General features: G+C 38.2%; 4 protein-coding genes across 7 annotated transcripts; 3 read left to right on the top strand and 1 right to left on the bottom strand.

Annotated features, from left to right (window-relative positions):
- Positions 1-1,305: 1,305 nt before the first annotated feature.
- On the bottom strand, positions 1,306-2,231 carry LOC119996234. The gene is made up of 2 exons (XM_038842795.1): positions 1,465-2,231; positions 1,306-1,336 (listed from the first exon to the last, which is right to left on the bottom strand). Exons 1-2 carry the CDS (start codon positions 2,229-2,231, stop codon positions 1,306-1,308), a joined length of 798 nt encoding a protein of 265 aa, XP_038698723.1.
- Positions 2,232-3,016: 785 nt separating this feature from the next.
- LOC119996564 (carotenoid 9,10(9',10')-cleavage dioxygenase-like) lies at positions 3,017-7,612 on the top strand. 3 transcript variants are annotated; one of them, XM_038843243.1, is made up of 12 exons: positions 3,017-3,790; positions 3,982-4,122; positions 4,257-4,368; positions 4,756-5,027; positions 5,120-5,299; positions 5,438-5,504; positions 5,617-5,698; positions 5,794-5,856; positions 5,965-6,103; positions 6,179-6,482; positions 6,555-6,760; positions 6,854-7,612. In XM_038843243.1, coding segments are annotated over exons 1-11 (1,476 nt in total). In that variant the 5' UTR covers positions 3,017-3,676; the 3' UTR covers positions 6,557-6,760; positions 6,854-7,612. The 3 variants fall into 3 exon arrangements, with proteins under 3 accessions (XP_038699171.1, XP_038699170.1, XP_038699172.1); XM_038843242.1 differs by having other exon boundaries at positions 5,438-5,516; XM_038843244.1 differs by lacking the exon at positions 5,617-5,698 and having other exon boundaries at positions 5,438-5,550.
- A 136-nt stretch (positions 7,613-7,748) lies between these two features.
- Positions 7,749-12,565, top strand: LOC119996563 (carotenoid 9,10(9',10')-cleavage dioxygenase 1-like). 2 transcript variants are annotated; one of them, XM_038843240.1, is made up of 13 exons: positions 7,749-8,599; positions 9,126-9,215; positions 9,377-9,514; positions 9,681-9,792; positions 10,131-10,390; positions 10,492-10,671; positions 10,776-10,854; positions 10,960-11,041; positions 11,136-11,198; positions 11,308-11,446; positions 11,523-11,826; positions 11,899-12,104; positions 12,218-12,565. In XM_038843240.1, the coding sequence occupies exons 2-13, from the start codon at positions 9,129-9,131 to the stop codon at positions 12,362-12,364; spliced, it is 1,797 nt and encodes a 598-aa protein (XP_038699168.1). In that variant the 5' UTR covers positions 7,749-8,599; positions 9,126-9,128; the 3' UTR covers positions 12,365-12,565. The 2 variants fall into 2 exon arrangements, with proteins under 2 accessions (XP_038699168.1, XP_038699169.1); XM_038843241.1 differs by having other exon boundaries at positions 7,749-8,622.
- A 591-nt stretch (positions 12,566-13,156) lies between these two features.
- On the top strand, positions 13,157-17,374 carry LOC119997767 (carotenoid 9,10(9',10')-cleavage dioxygenase 1-like). Its single transcript, XM_038844956.1, has 13 exons — positions 13,157-13,459; positions 14,010-14,099; positions 14,258-14,395; positions 14,557-14,668; positions 14,996-15,255; positions 15,356-15,535; positions 15,637-15,715; positions 15,824-15,905; positions 16,001-16,063; positions 16,173-16,311; positions 16,388-16,691; positions 16,779-16,984; positions 17,099-17,374. The coding sequence occupies exons 1-13, from the start codon at positions 13,280-13,282 to the stop codon at positions 17,228-17,230; spliced, it is 1,965 nt and encodes a 654-aa protein (XP_038700884.1). The 5' UTR covers positions 13,157-13,279; the 3' UTR covers positions 17,231-17,374.
- Positions 17,375-17,818: the final 444 nt, after the last annotated feature.

Here is a 17,818-nt window from a genome sequence, read left to right as displayed (position 1 = left end):
GGTGTTTTGTGAAAGAGAATTTCGTATGGAGTTTTACCTTTAAGAACAGGAGTGGGAGTACGATTGATGAGATAAGCAGCGGTAAGGATGGAATCTCCCCAAAAAAATTTAGGAAGGTTGGCTTGAAAAAGTAAGGAGCGGGCAACATTTAGAAGGTGACGGTGCTTGCGTTCGGCTACTCCATTCTGTTGTGGGGTGGAAACACAAGTGGTTTGATGCAAAATCCCTTTTTCTGAGTAGAAATTATGCATGGAGAATTCAGGGCCATTGTCACTCCTAATGACTTTGACGCGAGTAGAAAATTGTGTTTCAACATAGTTTATGAAGGAAAGAAGAGATCCACGTGCATCGGATTTGCTATGTAATAGATAAATCTAAGTACAACGAGAAAAATCATCAACAATTGTAAGAAAGTATTTTGCCCCATTGAGTGATTGGATATGGTATCCTCCCCAAATGTCAACATGAATTAATTCAAATGGAACTTTCGTAGTAATAAAACTCAATGGAAAAGAGTTACGAGTTTGTTTGGCAAGAGGACAAATGGCACAATCATCAACTGAACAAAAATGAATATTTTTGGTAGACAAAGATATGGCCCGTAGGCTTTTGTTAGATAAATGACCTAAACGTTGGTGCCATAAATGGGATGAGTTGGAAGGTGTAATTGTTGAGGCAGAATAACACCCAGATATCCTCGCAACGTCCAAGTAATAAAGCCCATTGCGCTCAGTTCCCATCCCAATCATCTCCCCCGATCGTTGGTCCTGAACAATGCAAGACACATCAGTAAAAATTGCAGAACATAGGGATGTTTTGGCTAATTTGGCTACTGAAATTAAGTTTAATCGGAATGATGGAACACATAAAACATTATAGAGCACAAGATTATCAGAAAACCGTATGGTGCCTATATGTGTTACGGGAGCAATGGCATGATTGGGCAGGTATACATGACGATTACGAATTGGTGTCTTGGTGGTCATAAGAGTGGATGAGCAGACCATGTGATCTGTAGCACCTGTATCAAAAATCCATTCCTTATGTGGAATAAGAGAGTTTGCACAAACTGTGTTACCTGAAACGTTGCTCATTGTAGTTGCCGCATTCACTTGACTAGCCATGTTTCCTACTTTGTTTTGATCAATAAGAGCAAGGAGATCATGATATTGATCTGCCGTGAGGTTGTAGGAAGGTGGTGTGCTGCCAGTATTGTCTGGTTGAAAACTTACATGATAAGCCTTTGAACGAGAATGAGAGTTTGTGTTCAAATGATTACTCTTATCACCGTGAGAGTTGGCCCTCTTAAGCTTGCGGCAAATGTCGATTGTGTGACCTTTGTGTCCGCAGTAGTCACATTTTAAGTGTGCCCGACAGTTTTCAGTGGAGTGACCAGTAAGGTGGCAACGGTGGCAACGGATAGTGGAGAGGTGGGACAAAGGAGCTTTCCCTGTATGATTGAACCTTTCTCTAGCGGTGAAAGCTGCTGCCTCTGGTGCTTTACCCAGACCTTGTGAGGAGATGACTCGTTGTTTTTCGTCTTGATTGACAAGAGAGAACACTTTGTTAGCAGGAGGTAGTGGATCCATGAGAAGAATTTGACCACGTGCTGCTGCATAAACCTCATTGAGTCCCATAAGGAACTTGATGGTACGTTGTGTCTGTTGGTATTGATGTAGAGTCTTGGCAATATCCCCACCACAAGGTGGTAGAGGACAAAGTGCATCTCGTTTGTCCCAGAGACTTTTGAGCTTGGTGTAGTATTCACCAATGGTCATGTTGCCTTGCAAGCAATCATGGATTTCCTGCTCAATGTGAAAAAGGTACACACTGTTGGTGGTAGAGAGTAGTTCCTTTAATTCATTCCAGACGGCAAGAGCACTATCATTGTACATGACGCTTTGTCCGATTGCAGGGGTTACTGTGTTGAGGATCCATCCTTTGACAAGAAGATCACAACGAGTCCGTTGCTTTACCTCTGCCGTGGATCCTGTGACAGGTTTAGTCACGGTTCCATCGATGAAACCTTCTTTGTTCTTGGCAGTAAGGGCCATGAGCATGGCATGACTCCAAAGAGGATAGTTCTCTTGATTCAGCGATTGGGTCACCAGGATAAGACCAGGTTGGTCCGAGTGGTGAAGATAGAGAGGATCACTTGGATCATCGTGCCTATGGTTTTGCATCTTGGTTATCTCAGATTTTTCTGGGTCATTGTTGTCGGTCTTTGCCATGAGTGTGGAGGCAAGGTGAAATAATGATTTGCAGTTGATGTTGTTTTACAGGAAGGGTGAAAGCCTAAGCTCCGATACCATGTAAAGAAAACAGAGAAAAAGAATTGTGTATGGTGTTGAGAAAATTGTATATTCATTTACATCTATGTTAGTGATATATATAGGAGAAGAAAGCACTAAGTCAAGCCTAAACGATGACAAACAACTAGAAACATTGCCTAATTTATGCATGCATTTAAGGTAATGGAATCAATAATATATCCTCCTTGATATCCTCCTTAACATGCTCTTTGATATCCTCCTTAATATCCTCCTTAACATCCTCCTTAATTTCCTCCTTAATAATTGTGGAGGTTCCTTCTTCAAATGGTTCAGTTCGACACATTCAGCATCAGCATATGTTCAATTTGGGGTGATCGTAATATGAATCAGTACTAAGTCTGGGCTCTAGTTGGACTTGTATAGGATTTGGCCCAAATGGAAATAGAAAGCCCAGATCGGCCTTCATTATTGGACTCATTCTCAATACATTCTTTCCTATTGTGTAGGTCAATTTCCAAGCCCACCAATGCCACCATAGTATTAGTATGGACTATGGACCTTCCTCAAAAAGCTAGAAGCCCTGACCTAGTTCAATAAAGCTCACTTAACATACTAATAGGCTTGTCAATAGAAATAAAATAGTGAATTCTCCAACGGTAGGCCTGGTTGGTATCTTCAGAGCCCATAAGGCAATACTGAAGGCCCAAGTCCCAACTACAAAAAACAAAGAGTCGTAGTTCTCTGAATTCCCGCCTCTGGAGAGGGGAGGGTCGTAGAACTAGAAAAGAAGTTTTGTTGACTTGGTCCACTGAATCTTATTCAGAGGAGTTCTTGACGTGGTGTTGTTTTGTATGTGTTAGCGTCTTATTTATCATGGCTTGCTTGGTTGTATATGGTGTTGTGAGAATTGGGGGGCTGTTTTATGCTAGTTAAGCTCCGATCATGTGGAGCGCTCGATGCGCACATCAAACGTTCGACGAAATGTCAGAACAGCCTGCATCATTCCCTGTCCAATCAAGTCACACAAGTTTCTGTCTCTCGGCTAAGTTATAGTCTCACTTGAATATGAATCTGTGAGTTCAAATAAAGACAAATCTGAAATGGCGCCATGCATGTACAAAAACTAGATATGGCTTCTTATCTTCCTCTGTAGTTGTGAAAACTTGAAATAGGGTGCCCATCGTGAGTCATGACCTTGACATATGTGGAATAAACATTTTTGGAAAACAAGAATATTTTTTAACATAATACGACCAAAAACTCGTGATGTTAGTGATGACATTGCTGTGGGTATACCTAGCACTTACAGTCAAGGACGGCACGCCGGATAAGTGTCGTATATAGTTGCAAAATCCAAAAGGCAGAAGACAAGGCAATTGGTTGACCAGGACTAGGACGAATTCATGGCATCTTCCTCTGTTGCTCAGTTGATGATCAGTTGCTCTGCTCAGAAGCCTTCACTCTCCACCAACTTTGATCATTTAATTAAGAGTAGCATTCCCTCCTCTACATCACTTGTAAGTTCCTTTATTTATCCAAATTCAGCAAGCAAGGAAGTGCTATATATATCTCTGTGTGCGTGTGTGTGTATGTGTATCAACTAATTAAGCTGATGGTCTTAGGACTTACATTGTGTGTTTTTTGTGGCTTAATTAGTCTACTTCTGCCCTGAAATTTTGAATACGGTGTTACTGGATATAATTGGCAGCTTTTTGTGAGAGAGTTGCAGAAAGTACTTCCATTGCAAGTCGAAGTTCCCAAAATCGTGAAAACAGCTTGTATAACACTGGTGGATGCCTTTGTTGATTCAGTGTTTGAGTTTGTAGACCAGCCACTCCTCCCCTCTCAGGTATAAGCTGTTAAACCAGTTAACAAGATCATGCATGCGACCTTTGACTCCGATACCATGTTAAATTAACAATTCAATACTGAATGATAGTGGTGATGGAAGAGTTTTTTTATTATATATCTATTTGGTTGCAGAGTAACTTTGCACCAGTTGATCATGAACTCAAAGAAGCAGTATTCATCACTGCTGGGAACATTGAAGGGAGGATTCCAGATGATTTCAGGGCGGGTGTCTACGTTAGAAATGGTTTGGTTATTTTTAATTTCCCTTTGTTTCACACTATGCAAACCTAATAGGAATATTGTCATCTGCTGATTAAATTAATGCAGCAGTACGCCATTGATGTGAACAAAATACACATAAAGGACAAAAGTCAAAAGTTAATTTGCAATGTGAGGCATTTAGATATTTGTCACATATGGATGGCAATAAAATGCATCCACACATTGGGATTGAGTAGAATTAAATCGCCGTGGTTGATTCTAGAAATTTGACTTTTGAGATTGAGTTTAAGGTTCTTATATTTACCTACTCATGTACTGTTTTTTAGAAGAATAAAAACACATTTTTTCATCAGTTTAACCGTTTGGAATATGTAAATCAGTATGGGTGTTTCACTGAGACATGAAACAGTGACTGCAGGACCAAACCCTCTTTTTGGAGGGTTGAAATCAACAATTTCCAAGTTTGGAAGGTCAAGTCATTCATGGATTGAGGGAGAAGGAATCCTGCATTCTTTGTACTTTAATAAACACAGCAGTGATGGGACCTGGACTATCCTCTATAATAACAGATACGTTGAAACTGAAACATGCAAGCAAGAGAAACAAAGAAACAAGCCATCTTTTCTTCCAGCCATAGAAGGTGATTCACCGGCTGTTGTGTCAGCGTACTTGCTTAATTTGGTGCGTATACTAATCTGATTAATCTCTCCTCCAGGTCAATCATCTTAATTAGCTCATAATCTTGACTTTGATTGATCTTTTGTAATTATCAGTTGAGATTTGGGAAAGTGAACAAAGACTTGAGCAACACCAATGTTTTTGAGCATGCAGGGAAGTTCTACTCAATTGCGGAAAATTATGTGCCTCAAATGATCGATATTTTTACACTAGAAACATTAGGGGATTGGACTATAAATGGTTCTTGGAATCGGCCTTTTACCAGCCACCCCAAGGTTCATTTTTTTCTCATTAGATATTGTAGGATCAAGATTCCATTACATTAATTATTCATGAAATTTGAAGGTGTTGGAATTTTCAGGAGATCTCAATCCATAATTGATTTTAAGATATTCATCTTTCTTGTGGTACAGAGAGCTCCGGTATCTGGGGAATTGGTTATAATGGGCGTTAACGCGACTAAGCCATTTCTTGAAGTCGGTGTGATTTCTAGTACTTTCAAACACATTCCAGGATCAAAATTTGAGTATATCTTGCTTCCTAAGCAATTTTGGACTTCTAAATTGAATAATTTGTATCCTTTTTTGATCAGCTGATGGGAATACTTTAGTCCATAAAGTGGATATCAAACTTAATAGGTGTACCCTTTGCCATGATATAGGGGTTACAGAAAGGTGATAATTAACAGTTTAATTCCTTTCACACTGAAGAGGTCTCTTCCTCAAGACCAAATCCCATATAATTACTTATTATGACTACTGGTTTTCAGGTATATTGTGATCTTGGACTTCCCACTATCCCTGGACATAAACAGACTTGTGTCAGGAGGCCCGTAAGTTCACATCCTTCGTACTCGAATTATAATACCAACAAAATGCAACTGCACAGAACTTTGTAATTGATTTTTCTTGCCCAACCAATGTTTATCAATTATATGTAGTTTAATAAAGTACAATAAGGAAGGATATGCAAGGATTGGGATAATGCCTCGCTATGGTCACGCGGAATCAGTCAAGTGGTTTGATGTGGAACCAAATTGCACATTTCACATTCTCAACTGTTTTGAGGACGATGCTGAGGTAACTTACTAGACAAACCGTTGTCAATTCCTCTGTTGAATGCGACATTGAATAATTTTCCGTCGATGGGTACAGGTAGTGGCGAGGGGATGCAGAGCTCATGGTTCACTTATACCAGGACCTGACTTCGGTTTGAATAAGTTAGAATGGTTCTCGACAAGACTTAAGCCTATAGAATCTGGTGGTGTAGAAGATGTATCTGTCTTTTTTCGTGCTTATGAATGGAGGTTGAACGTGAAAACTGGAGAGGTCAAGGAGAGATATCTTACCAGTACTGAATTCGCCATGGATTTTCCGATCATCAATGGAGACTTCACTGGACTTAAAAATAGATATGGCTACACTCAAGTTGTTGATTCCATTGGCAGCTGTGCGTCATGTTTTACCCTTAAACTCTGAGTAGCTCAATATATTCTTAAGCAAAATTGTATCTCAATTTTGGTTAATTCAGGATTGCCAAAATATGGAGGCCTAGCAAAGCTATACTTAGAAGAGCAGGAAACTGAATCTGAAGGTCTCATAAGGGTGGAGTATCACCATTTTGAAGAGCACACTTTTTGCTCTGGAGCTGCTTTTGTACCAAAAGAAGGAGGTACTGAAGAAGATGATGGTTGGATTATCACATTTGTTCACAATGTAGACACTAACATATCTCAGGTAATTAAATCTAGCTTTTATTGTATTGTTAGAGTTTACAGGAAGTTATATATATATATATATGATACATATAAATAAAAGTTTCTCTTGCAGGCTTATGTCATTGACACAAAGAAGTGTACATGTGAACCAGTTGCCAAGATTACACTGCCTTGCAGGGTACCTTATGGCTTTCACGGTGCTTTCATGCCAATACCTAAACAAATTTCACAAGAGACATCTTCATGAGTGCTGAGTTGGTAAACCAGCTTCACATCACTCCACGTCAACAATCTCAAGAAAACACAAAAATATGATAATCTAGTGGTCTTTAGAAAGTGTGATAGCTGAATGATGTAGTTGAGTGGAAGATACTTATTGATAGCCATTACTCTGGCTGCTAAGAAGGGTTATGTAATTTGTTTGTCTTGTCAATAATCAGATATCCATAGATTCCAACTGCTTCCAAAAAATTTGTAACTCCCTCCACAGGGTCGTTTATTTACACGAAATTTGTTGGAGGAAGTTGGTCTTGATGGAGTTGTGCTGGTCATGTGGTGGAGGTTTATGGGTTTAAATTGATGTGGGTGCCAGTTTAGAGGCAATAATTGCAGCATTATGGTGACGAGTCTTATGACATGGAGGATGAGAAATTCCATGCTCGTAATTGCTGGTCAGGAATTGCTGGTGTTGTTTTTAAGACCTGTATGAAGGGGAATTGTATCTAAATTATCCCTGTAGTTGGAATTATTCAATCAATTGGTTCCGAGGGGGATCTTGCCCTGGGGAAATACCGAAATTAGAAGTCCATAAGAAAAAATTGTATGGAATCATTCCGGTTATCCAAATAAAAATTTGAAGGAAATACCGAAATTAGAAGTCCATAAGAAGCACCATTGTATTAATGCAGATGACATCTGGAGAGCCCATATAGCAATACAGAGGGCCCAAGGCTCAAATACACAAGCAGAAGAAAAATAGAGTCGTATGTCTGAGAGTCGGGAGACAGTTTAGCCTTGTTGACTTGTGAACTGAATGTTATTCATGAGAGTTCTTGACTTGGTCTTGTGTTATATTGGTTGAATTAGTGTTGTTTATCATGGCTTGAGATATGGGGGCGGTTTTGTGCTGATTAAGGTCACATGTTTTGATGTTTATCATGGCTTTGTTGATTTTTTTTTTTTAAACAGAGATTTAGAGGAGGGGTAGAATTCGAACCCACGATTTAATGAGTGGATGATCCTTTATATGCAATGTGATTTTCGTTCTACGGCTCACTTACCGCCTTTGTTTTATCTTCTTAAATTTTGTTTAAACATGGAGAATCGCACTTCACAATCACACTTCGTTATCTATATGTTTATTCTGAATAATTAATTGGAATTAACTGTGGTGCCATCCTTGTCGGACATGAATATTTCACACGTATTCAAATATGCGTGGAGGAAAACAGGACAAGACGGTAACTGTTCTTGCTCATGTTTTTATTCTTTTATAATATTAATAATTAAACAACTCATTTTATATGTTGCTTTGTTGATTTTATATGTTGTGAGAACCGGGGGAGGTCTTATTGTGTCCAGCGGTTGTAACGCGCATCAAGTGCTCGACGAAATGTCTGAACAGCCAATCACGTAATCAAAAGTTGCTGTCAGTCAGAATAATTTATAGTCTCACCTGATCCGACACCATGATCATATCTACGAATTCAAACATAGACAAATGTGGCGCCATGCATGTACAAAAACTAGATATGGCATCTTCCTCTGTTCTTCTTCAGTTGAGATGCTCTGCTTCTCTGCACATGTGCCTCATTCGGTCTCCATCAACTTCACTGTCTAGGAAAAGGGCTTGCTGCGGGTGCGTCTGACCTTGTTTCCCTGGTTTAATTCTATCTACTTTTACTGCTTCATTTACATTCATATTTGTTTACTCCCTTAAAAGAGATCGTTACCTCTATAGGTCTTATTTACTAATGATTGTATACAATTACAAGGTGAAGATGTGACCTTTGTAGCTCAAAATCTAATGTGTACTGTATATGATTCTCTTTCCAACTATATGATAGCCAAACTGGCTTTTCTAACGAACTAGTCTTGGATTTTCTAGGACTGTTCCTTACAGATAATTGTGAAAACCTCCAATAGGATGGCCATCATAAGTCATACTACAACGTTAATAGTTTTTTACAACAAGATAAACCACTTGCAAAATTAGCATATTCCCTAAACAATAACCCTTAATACAACCAAAAACATATCTATTCCAACGCCAATCTTTGAAACTAATGATAGTGGTACTATATATATGTATTCATGCCATATATACTTGCACAAGGCAAGGCAACTGATTGAGAATATTCATGGCATCTTCTTCTGTTCTTCAGTTGATGATCACCTGCTCTGCTCAGAAGCCTTCATTCTCCAGCAAGTTTGATCACTTAGTTGAGAGTACCAGACTCTCCTCTGTATCCCATGTAAGTTCCTTTTATTTTTCCACTTAAGCGGCAAAGAAAGGGTTGTATATATATGCGGACTAAGTTCATGGTATTTGGACTTACAGCATGCTTTTTATGGCTTAATTAATCTAGTTCTGCCCTGATATTTTAAAAATGGTGTTACTGAATATCATTGACAGCCATTTATGAGAGAGTTGCAAAGGCTTCAGTTGCAAGTTGACATTCCCAAAATCATGAAAACAACTGGCATAAAACTAGTGGATGCCTTTGTTGATTCAGTGTTTGAGTTTGTAGACCAGACACTCCTCCCCTCTCAGGTAACCTGTTAAAATAACAAACTTGAAACTGAACATGCATGCATGCGACCTTTCACTCTGATACCATGTTGAATTAACAATTCAACTGAATAGCTTAAGCATACTCCAACATCCCATACAAGTAGTGATGAAATAGTTTGTTTATTACATGTTGATTTGGTTGCAGAGTAACTTTGCACCAGTTGATCAGGAACTCAAAGAAGCTGTTATCATCGCTGCCAGCAATATTGAAGGGAGGATTCCAGATAGTTTCTCGGAGGGTGTCTACATCAGAAATGGTTGGGTTATTTTTAATTACCCTTTAGTTTCACTCTATGAAAACTTAATGGAAACAATGGTATTTGAAAATTAAATTAATGCAGCAATGTTTCAGTCATGTGCACAAATTTTGTGTCGAACCAAAGTAGAAGACATGATTGAGTTAGTCTGTACTTGGACGGAATTTCATTATCAGCCACACACATAAAGTAACCAGTCCATAACTTTTCATAGTGATTTATTTTTATTTTATTTTTGTAAGTTAATTGGTATTTAGTTAAACTAGAATCTTCAACTCTATGAAGAAATAGTTACCACCTCTAATGTCACTTAGTCTTATATGTTGCTGTGACTGCAGGAGCAAACCCTCTTTTTGGAGGGTTAAAATCAACAAGTTCCATGTTTGGAAGGTCAAGTCATGTATGGGTTGAGGGGGAAGGAATGCTTCATGCTCTGTATTTTGATAAACGCAGTGATGGGACCTGGGCTATCCTCTATAACAACAGACATGTTGAAACTGAAACATACAGGCTAGAGAAACAAAGAAACAAACCATCTTTTATTCCAGCCACAGAAGGCGATTCACTGGCTGTTGTGTCAGCATACGTGCTTAATTTTGTACGCATACAGTTTAATCCGATGATATACTCCAACTCAATTATCTTAATTAGCTCATAAATCTTGAATTTACTAATTTATTTTGTCTTGTTGATTGTCAGTTGAGATTTGGGAAAGTGAACAAAGACTTGAGCAACACCAATGTTTTTGAGCATGCAGGGAACTTCTACTCAATTGCAGAAAATTATGTCCCTCAAATGATTGATATCTTTACGCTAGAATATTTAGGGGATTGGAATATCAATGGATCTTGGAATCGGCCTTTTACAAGCCACCCAAAGGCTAATTTTTCCTCTTAATATTGTTGGATCAAGATTCCACATTCTTTCAGTAGATCTCAGTTCACTAGTTGAGTTTAACGATATTTATCTTTCTTACGATGCAGAGAGCTCCTTGTTCTGGGGAGCTGGTTATAATTGGTATTGACGCAACTAAGCCATTTCTCGAAGTCGGTGTGATTTCTGGTATGGTTGTTTCATTCCAAGAGCAAAACGCAAGTGTTTTTTTGTGTCTATGAAGCAGTGTTTGTACGCTCGAGTTTGAATACTTGCCATCATTTTTTCGATCAGCTGATGGAAAGATGTTGGTCCATAAAGTGGATATCAAGGTTAATAGGGGTACCATTTGCCATGATATAGGGGTTACAGAGAGGTGATAATTAACATTCTATTCTCTTTCTCATTCTAGAGGTCTCTTCCACAAGATCAAAACTCATATATTTATTAATTAGGACTTCTGTTTTCAGGTATAATGTGATCTTAGACTTCCCACTATATCTGGACATAAACAGACTTATGAGGGGAGGCCCGTAAGTTGACATCCTTCATACTGTAAATTATATCACCTAAAAAAATGTAGCAACGGAGAAATTCCTATTTGATTTTCTTGCATAATCAATGTTTATCAACTGTATGTAGATTGATAAAGTACAATAAGGAAGGATATGCAAAGATTGGGGTAATGCCTCGCCATGGTGATGGGGGATCAGTCAAGTGGTTTGATGTGGAACCAAATTGCACATTTCACATTCTCAACTGTTTTGAGGATGATTCTGAGGTGATAAACTACAGAAACTGCTTTCGATGCCTCTGTTGAATGCGACATTGAATAATTTTTCCATCGATGTGTACAGGTTGTGGTGTGGGGATGCAGAGCTCATGAATCAATTATACCAGGACCTGACTTAGGTTTGAACAAGTTCGAATGGTTTTCGACAAGACTTAAGCCTATAGAATCTGGCGGTGTAGAAGATGAATCTCTCTTTTCTCGTGCTTATGAATGGAGGTTGAACATGAAAACTGGAGAGGTCAAGGAGAGATATCTTACCGGTATTGAATTCGCCATGGACTTTCCAATGATCAACGTAGACTTCACTGGACTTAAAAATAGATATGGTTACACTCAAGTTGTTGACTCCATTGCCAGCTCTGCATCAGGTTTTACCATTAAACTCTGAGTAGCTTAATATATTCTTGAGCAAAATTGTATCTCAATTTTGGTTGATTCAGGATTGCCAAAATATGGAGGCCTAGCAAAGCTATACTTAGAAGAGCAAGAAACTGAATCTGAAGGTCTCATAAGGGTGGAGTATCACCATTTAGAAGAGCACACTTTTTGCACTGGAGCTGCTTTTGTACCAAAAGAAGGAGGTACTGAAGAAGATGATGGTTGGATTATCACATTTGTTCACAATGAAGACACTAACATATCTCAGGTAATTAAATCTAGCTTTTATTGTATTGTTAGAGTTTACAGGAAGTTACATATATTGGATATATATATATAGTACATATGAATTACATATGAATAGAAGTTTTTCTCTTGCAGGCTTATATCATTGACACAAAGAAGTTTACATGTGAATCAGTTGCGAAGATTACACTGCCTTGCAGGGTACCTTATGGTTTTCACGGTGCTTTCATGCGACTACCTAAACAAATTTCACAAGAGTTATCTTCACGAGTACTGGGTTGATAAACCAGCTTCACATCACTCCATTGTAAACAATCTCAATTGTGTGATACGTGAATAATGTAGTTGAGTGGAAGTTACAAATGAGTAAGTGATCCTATAACTAGCCTGTACCCTGGCTGCTTAGAAGGGCTATCTACTCTCTTTCTTTCTTTCTTTTTTTGTCTTGTCAATAATCAGATATTGTTGGAACACCCACACCAAAATGTCCCACATGGAAAGATATGAACTGTGAAGATGTAAATGTGGTTTATAATACAAGTAATTGGGTCTTGACTCACGAGTTTAAGCTTTGGAGAGGTCCATATTTTCAACAGAAAATAATTCAAGCAATTTATGGAACATTTTCAAATTCATTTATAAAAAGCAAGATTCAAATTTTGAAACTGAGTTGGTGAATTAATGCTAATTAAACATTTGCATTAGTCAATTCAATGTAATGGTGTTTTTTAGTTGTTTCAATAGAGAGAAGAAACTAATTCAAAACACATGCCAAAACTGCCTTCTCCATCCAGTAATGATGCCCTTTGAGTCTATAAGAAGCACCAGGACTTGTTAATCCAGATGACATCTGGAGAACCCATATAGCAATACAGAGGGCACTAGGCCCAAATACACAAGCAGAAGCAAAATAGAGTCGTATGTCCGAGAGTCGTGGACAGTTTGGCATTGTTGACTTGTGAACTGGGTATTGTTCATAAGAGTTCTTGACTCGGTCTTGTTTAATATTTGTTTATTTCTATGTTGTTGTGAGAACTGGGGGCGGTTTTATGCTGGTTGAGGTCTTTGTCGTTTCCTGTGGTTGCTGCGCGCATCAAGTGCTCAACGAAATGTCTGAACAGCCACTCACGTAATCAAAAGTTGCTGTCAGTCCGAATAATTTATGGTCTCACCTGAAACGCCACCATAATTATATCTATGAATTCAAACAATGACAAATGTGGCGCCATGCATGTACAAAAACTAGATATGGCATCTTCCGCTGTTCTTTTTCAGTTGAGATGCTCTGCCTCTCTGCACACATGCCTAATTCGGTCTCCACCAACTTCAATGTCTAGGAAGAGGGCTGCCGCGGGTGCATCTGACCTTGTTTCCCTGGTTCAATTCTATCTATATTTACTGCTTCATTTACATTCATATTTGTTTAGACCCTTAAAAAAGATCCTTACTTGTAGCCTGTAGATCGTCTTTACTAATGATTGTATACAAGTTGTAGATTGTTTATCAAAAAAATTACGAGGTGAAGATGTGACCTTTATAGTTCGAAATCTAATTTGTATTTTGTACTGTATATGAATCTCTTTCCAACTATAAGATAGCCAAACCGGCTTTTCTGACGAACTAGTCATGGATTTTCTAGGACTGTTGCTCACAGATAATTGTGAAAACTCCAATAGGATGCCCATCATAAGTCATACTACTAACATTTTTTTACAACAAGATAAACCACTTACAAAATTAGCATATTCCCTAACCCATAACCCTTAATACAACCAAAAACTTGTCTACACCAATCCAATCCCAATCTTTGAAAGTGATCGTAGTACTATAAATATATATATATGTATACATGCCATATATACTTGCACAAGGCAAGGCAACTGGTTGAGATTTGAGAATATTAATGGCATCTTCCTCTGTTCTTCAGTTGATGATCAGTTGCTCTGCTCAGAAGCCTTCATTCTCCAGCAAGTTTGATCGCTTAATTAAGAGTACCATACTCTCCTCTGTATCACATGTAAGTTCCCTTTATTTTTCCAATTAAGCAGGAAAGAAAGGGCTATATATATGCAGACTAAATTAATGGTATTTGGACATACAACGTCCTTTTTGTGGCTTAATCCATCTAGTTCTGCCCTGATATTTTAAAAATGGTGTTATGGATATAATTGGCAGCCATTTATGAGAGAGTTGCAGAGGCTCCAGTTGCAAGTTGATGTTTCCAAAATCATGAAAACAACTTGCATAAAACTAGTGGATGCCTTTGTTGATTCAGTGTTTGAGTTTGTAGACCAGCCACTACTCCCCTCTCAGGTAACCTGTTAAACTAACAAAACTGAAACTGAACGTGCATGCAACCTTTCACTCCAATACTATGTGAATTAATAATTTAACTCAGTAGCATAAACATACTCCAACATCCGATACATGTAGTGATGGAATAGTTTGTTTATTACATATTGATTTGGTTGCAGAGTAACTTTGCACCAGTTGATCACGAACTCAAAGAAGCTGTTATCATCGCTGCCAGCAATGTTGTAGGGAAGATTCCAGATAGTTTCGTGGAGGGTGTCTACATCAGAAATGGTTGGATTATTTTTAATTACCCTTTAATTTTACTCTACAAAAAATTAATTGAAACAATGGTATGTGAAAATTAAATTAATGCAGCAACATTTCAGTCCTGTGCACAAATTTTGTGTCGAACCAAAGTAGAAGACATGATTTAGTTAGTCTTTACTTGGACGGAATTTCATTATCAGCCACACACATAAAGTAACCAGTCCATAACTTTTCATAGTGATTTATTTTTGTAAGTTAATTGGTATTTAGTTAAACTAGAATCTTCAACTCTATTAAGAAATAATTACCACCTCTAATGTCACTGAGTCTTATATGTTGCTGTGACTGCAGGAGCAAACCCTCTTTTTGGAGGGTTAAAATCAACAAGTTCCATGTTTGGAAGGTCAAGTCATGTATGGGTTGAGGGGGAAGGAATGCTTCATGCTTTGTATTTTGATAAATGCAGTGATGGGACCTGGACTATCCTCTATAACAACAGATATGTTGAAACTGAAACATACAGGCTAGAGAAACAAAGAAACAAACCATCTTTTCTTCCAGCCTTAGAAGGCGATTCACTGGCTGTTGTCTCAGCATACCTGCTTAATTTCGTGCGCATACTGTTTAATCCAATGATATACTCAAACTCAATTATCTTAATTACTCATAAATTTTGACTTGACTAATTTATTTTATCTGTGTGATTTTCAGTTGAGATTTGGGAAAGTGAACAAAGACATGAGCAACACCAATGTTTTTGAGCATGCAGGGAACTTCTACTCAATTGCAGAAAATTATGTGCCTCAAATGATTGATATCTTTACACTAGAATATTTAGGGGATTGGAATATCAATGGATCTTGGAATCGGCCTTTTGCAAGCCACCCCAAGGTTAATTTTTCCTCTTAATATTGTTGGATCAAGATTCTACTTTCTTTCAGGAGATCTCAATCCACTAGTTGATTTTAACAGTTATCTTTCGTTTGCTACAGAGAGCTCCGGGTTCTGGGGAGCTGGTTATAATGGGTGTTGACGTGACTAAGCCATTTCTCGAAGTTGGTGTGATTTCTGGTACGGTCATTTCATTCCAAGAGCAAAACGTGAGTGTTTGTTTTTTATGTCTATGAAGCAGTGTCTGCATTACTAATTTTTGCATAATTTCCATATTTTTGTGATCAGCTGATGGAAAGTTGTTGGTCCATAAAGTGGATATCGGAGTTAATAGGTGTATCCTTTGCCATGATATAGGGGTTACAGAGAGGTGATGATTAACATTCTATTCGCTTTTTTCATTCTAGAGGTCTCTTTCACAAAATCAAAGCTCATATACTTGTTAATTTGGACTTCTGTTTTCAGGTATAATGTGATCTTAGACTTCCCACTATCTCTGGACATAAACAGACTTATGAGGGGAGGCCCGTAAGTCCACATCCGTTATACTGTAAATTATAATACCTAAAAAAATGTAGCGACGGAGAACTTTGTAATTGATTTTCTTGCATAACCAATGTTTATCAACTGTATGTAGTTTAATGAAGTACATTAAGGAAGGATATGGAAGGATTGGGGTAATGCCTCGCCATGGTGATGGGGGATCGGTCAAGTGGTTTGACGTGGAGCCAAATTGCACATTTCACATTCTCAACTGCTTTGAGGATGACGCTGAGGTAATTAACTACACAAACTGTTGTCAATTCCTCTGTTGAACGCGACATTGAATAATTTTTCCATCGATGGGTACAGGTTGTGGTGTGGGGATGCAGAGCTCATGAATCAATTCTACCAGGACCTGACTTTGGTTTGAATAAGTTCGAATGGTTTGAGACAAGACTTATGCCTATAGAATCTGGTGGCGTTGAAGATGAATCTGTCTTTTCTCGTGCTTATGAATGGAAATTGAACATAAAAACTGGAGAGGTCAAGGAGAGATATCTTACTGGTACTGAATTTGCGGTGGACTTTCCGATGATCAATGGAGACTTCACTGGACTTAAGAATAGATATGGCTACAGTCAAGTTCTCGACTCCATTGCCAGCTCTGCCTCAGGTTTAGTAAATGAGGCAATTTGCCCTTAAACTCTGAGTAGCTTAATATATTCTTAAGCAAAATTGTATCTCAATTTGGTTAATTCAGGATTGCAAAAATATGGAGGCCTCGCAAAGCTATACTTAGAAGAGCAGGACACTCACTCTGAAGGTCTTATAAGGGTGGAGTATCACCATTTTGAAGAGCACACGTTTTGCTCTGGAGCTACTTTTGTACCAAAAGAAGGCGGTACTGAAGAAGATGATGGTTGGATTATCACATTTGTTCACAATGAAGACACTAACATCTCTCAGGTAATTAAATCTAGTTTTTATGGTATTGTTAGAGTTTACAGGAAGTTAGTGTATATCATTGACACAAAAGTTTCTTTGTACATATACATATAAACAAAAGTTTCTCTCTTGCAGGCCTATATCATTGACACAAAGAAGTTTACATGTGAACCAGTCGCCAAGATTACACTGCCTTGCAGGGTGCCTTATGGTTTTCATGGTGCTTTCATGCCAATATCCATACAAATTAGCCCAGAGAAGGTCTAACATGTATAAATACGACATTTGAATTTCTTTGTGAGGTTAGTTAGTACTTAGTCATATGTATTGATTGTGGATGGCAAGCAGAATGTGGTGGTTTTAAGAAAATATGAATAATAGAGCTGGGTGGCCAAGAGGGGGTTTATCGACTGAGAGCCTGTTTATTATTGATAGACATATCATGCATATAAATATAATCAAAGGCAAAAGGTACCAGCTTAGATTAGATAGGGTAACTTCCTCCGTTCTTCAATGGAGATGCTCTGCCTCAGCAAACAAGCCTTCACCCTCCACCAACTTTGATAACTTCAAAAACACTCTCCACCGCATCCCAGGTAAGTTTCTTTGTCTTGTTGAGCATGTAACAGGAATGAATCCCAGTTTAGAAAACAATAAAAAATAAAAATAAAACTATCGTGCACAAGGGTCCACAGCCAGAAAGCTTTTAGTAGTTTTCTTCAATCCAGTTAAGAGAAAACTTGATTAAAACTGATTGGGCAATGTGCCAAGATTTATACTTGATTGGAAAGATTTCTTCATGCTTTTGAGATTGTGGAGGCTTATCATATGGGTTCATAGAAGCCCTGGCTCAGT

Source organism: Tripterygium wilfordii, chromosome 4, assembly GCF_013401445.1.
Source record: "Tripterygium wilfordii isolate XIE 37 chromosome 4, ASM1340144v1, whole genome shotgun sequence".
Classification (NCBI taxonomy): domain Eukaryota; kingdom Viridiplantae; phylum Streptophyta; class Magnoliopsida; order Celastrales; family Celastraceae; genus Tripterygium; species Tripterygium wilfordii.
Note: the sequence above shows the minus strand (reverse complement) of the source record. Positions and strands in the feature narration are given on the sequence as shown.